Source organism: Trichechus manatus, unplaced genomic scaffold (assembly GCF_000243295.1).
Source record: "Trichechus manatus latirostris isolate Lorelei unplaced genomic scaffold, TriManLat1.0 scaffold00050, whole genome shotgun sequence".
Taxonomy (NCBI): domain Eukaryota; kingdom Metazoa; phylum Chordata; class Mammalia; order Sirenia; family Trichechidae; genus Trichechus; species Trichechus manatus.
This window is the reverse complement of record NW_004443986.1, coordinates 16,929,353-16,932,474: the sequence shown is the minus strand read 5'-3', so window position 1 is coordinate 16,932,474 and position 3,122 is coordinate 16,929,353. Positions and strand designations below refer to the sequence as shown.

Below are 3,122 nucleotides of genomic sequence, written 5' to 3'. Positions count from 1 at the left end.
AAAAAAAAAAAAAAAAAGCTGAATGTGCACAGGTTTTAGTCCCAATTGGTCTGGTTTCTATTCCAGTGAACAGCTGGATATGGAGCTAGTCATCTCCATGATTTCAAATAATATTTCAGTTTCACTAATATTTGATTTCTTGAACTACAAATTCTTTTCACTTTCTTAAGTTCTAATAAATCATGACCTAAAGAGCTTTTACCATCTTAGGCAAATGAGGTCTCCTATTCTTTAAATTAGTAGAGAAATTAGCTGGCCTGAATACCATGGTCAGCAGAGGGAGCTATTGGCTTAAAGGCATCACTGGTTTCCCTCAGTGGCAAGTATTTGGGCTCATTGCTTCCTGTCTACCTCTGCCCTGATACTTACAGGCAACCACTTCTGGGGAAATCTCAACAAGGTCACTGGAATTAAATGAGGGCAAAGCACATTCTTTAACAGACTTTCTATTCTAGACACTTTTTATTATCGACACTTCTACACACCAAAGGCCTAAGGAAATAAGCAACATTTTGTCTTTTTTTCTTAAAAACAAACAAACCACACACACACACACACCCAAAAAACATGCTTGAAACCAGGAAAACATTAGGAAGCAGACAGGTTACTTACCGCAAAAACCCCTCGAACTACCCAGCCATGGTGTTGCCGTAAAGTTTTACCATATGCATTGTCTTGAAAAGAAGAAAGAAAAACTCCATGAGGAACAATTCATCAAAATTTGAAGTGTTATTTGTATTAGGACCTCTGAAAAGAGTCTAAGTACAAGATTGTGTACCCAAAACGACTTAAATAGGAAAAAGACAGCCAATACGGAATTTTCTTTTTCTTTTTAAGAATAATAGACACTACGGCAATAGACAGCTACAAACATCCATTAATAGTCAGCACACAGAATGTATGAAGCACGAGTCTAGGAAAATCAGAAGTCATCAAAAATGAATTGGAATGCAAAGACTGATACCCTAGGCATTTAAAACAAACAAACTCACTGCCATCGGAGTCAATTCTGACTCATAGCGACTCCATAGGGTTTCCAAGGTTATAAATCTCTAGAAAGCTGACTACCACATCTTTCTCCCTCAAAGCTGCTGGTGGTTTTGAATCGCTGACCTTTCGGTTAGTAGTACAGCTGAAATGGACTGGTATTGGCCAGGAATGACAAACTGAAGGGGAATGGCATCGCATTTATTGTCAAAAAGAACATTCCAAGATATATCCCGAAGTACAACACTATCAGTGATAGAATAATATCCATACGCCTGTAAGAAAGACCAGTTAACATGCCTGATATTCAAATTTACACACCAACCACTAATGCCAAAGATGAAGAAAGTGAAGATTTTTACCAACTTCTGCAGTTTCAAATTGATCAAACAGGCAATCAGGATGCATTGACAATTACCAGTGATTGGAATGCAAAAGTTGGAAACAAAGAAGGATCAGTAGTTGGAAAATATGGCCCTGGTGACAGAAATGACGCCTGAGATTGCATGAAAGAATTTTGCAAGACCAATGACTTATTCGCTGCAAATACATTTTTTCAACAACATATACAGCGACTATGCATGCGGATCTTGCCAGATGGAATACACAGGAATCAAATCAACTACATCTGTGGAAAGAGACGATGGAGAAACTCAACATCATTAGTCGGAAAAAGGCCAGAGGCCAACTGTGGAACAGACCATCAATTACTCACATGCAAGTTCAAGTTGAAGAAAATTAAAACAAGTCCACAAAAGACCCTGAGTATATCCCCTGAATTTAGCGACCATCTCAAGAATAGATTTCATGCACTGAACATTAATGACCAAAGACCAGAGGAGTTGTGGGATGACATCAAGTACACCATACATAAAGAAAGCAAAAAGTCATTAAAAAGGCAGGAAAGAAAGAAAAGACCAAAACGGATGTCAGAAGAGATGTTGAAATTTGTTCTTGAACGTAGAGTAGCTACAGGGAATGGAAAAAATGACGAAGTAAAAGAGCTGAACAGAAGATTTCAAAGGGTGGCTCGAGAAGACAAAGTAAAGTATTATAATGAAATGTGCAAAGACCTAGAGTTAGAAATCCAAAAGGGAAGACCACGCTCCGCATTTCTTAAGCTGAAAGAACTGAAGAAAAAATTCAAGCCTCGAGTTGCAACACTGAAGGATTCTATGGGCAAAATATTGATTGATGTAGGGAGCATCAAAAGAAGATGGAAGGAATACACAGAGTTACTCTACCGAAAAGAATTGGTCCGCGTTCAACCGTTTGGCTGATGTTCAACCATTTCAGGAGGTAGCATATGATCAAGAACCGATGGTACTGAAAGAAGAAGTCCAAGCTGCACTGAAGGCATTGGTGAAAAACAAGGCTTCAGGAATTGACAGAATACCAATTCAGATGCTTCAACAAACAGATGCAGCACTGGAAGTGCTCACTCATCTGTGCCAAGAAATTTGGAAGACAGCTACCTGGCCAACCAACAGGAAGAAATCCATATTTGTGCCATTCCAAAAAAAGATGATCCAAAAGAATGTGGATACTATCGAACAATATTAATATCACACGCAAGTAAAATTTGGCTGAAGATAATTAAAAAATGGTTCCAGCAGTATATCAACAGGGAACTGCCAGAAATTCAAGCTGGATTCAGAAGGGGCCCTGGAATGAGGGACATATCACTGCTGATGTCAGATGGATCTTGGCTGAAAGCAGAGAATACTAGAAAGATGTTTACCTGTGTTTTATTGACTATGCAAAGGCATTCCACTGTGTGGATCATAACAAATTATGGATAACATGCAAAGAATGGGAATTTCAGAACACTTAATTGTGCTCATGTGGAACCTGTACAAAGACCAAGAGGCAGTCATTCAAACAGAACAAGGGGATACTGAGTGGTTTAAAGTCAGAAAAGATGTGTGTAGGGTTGTATCCTTTTAGTACACTTATTCAATCTGTATGTTGAGCAAATAATCTGAGAAGCTGGACTACATGAAGAAGAATGGGGCATCAGGATTGGAGGAAGATTCATTAGCAACCTGTGATATGCAGATGACCCAACCTTGCTTGCTGAAAGCAAAGAGGACTTGAGGTATTTACTGATGAAGATCAAAGACTACAGCCTTCAG

General features: G+C 38.8%; 1 protein-coding gene across 3 annotated transcripts in view; it reads right to left on the bottom strand.

The window, feature by feature from the left end:
- The window catches only part of PLEKHA8 (pleckstrin homology domain containing A8), a 114,539-nt gene that overhangs the window by 13,937 nt on the left and 97,480 nt on the right, over positions 1-3,122 (bottom strand). For 2 of the 3 annotated variants that reach the window (XM_023732364.1, XM_012555861.2), the window contains exon 13: positions 613-674. The exons of the other annotated variant lie outside the window; for it this stretch is intronic. In XM_023732364.1, the coding sequence (XP_023588132.1) occupies positions 613-674 (62 nt within the window). The remainder of the gene's footprint in view (positions 1-612; positions 675-3,122) is intronic. 3 annotated transcript variants of the gene reach the window in all.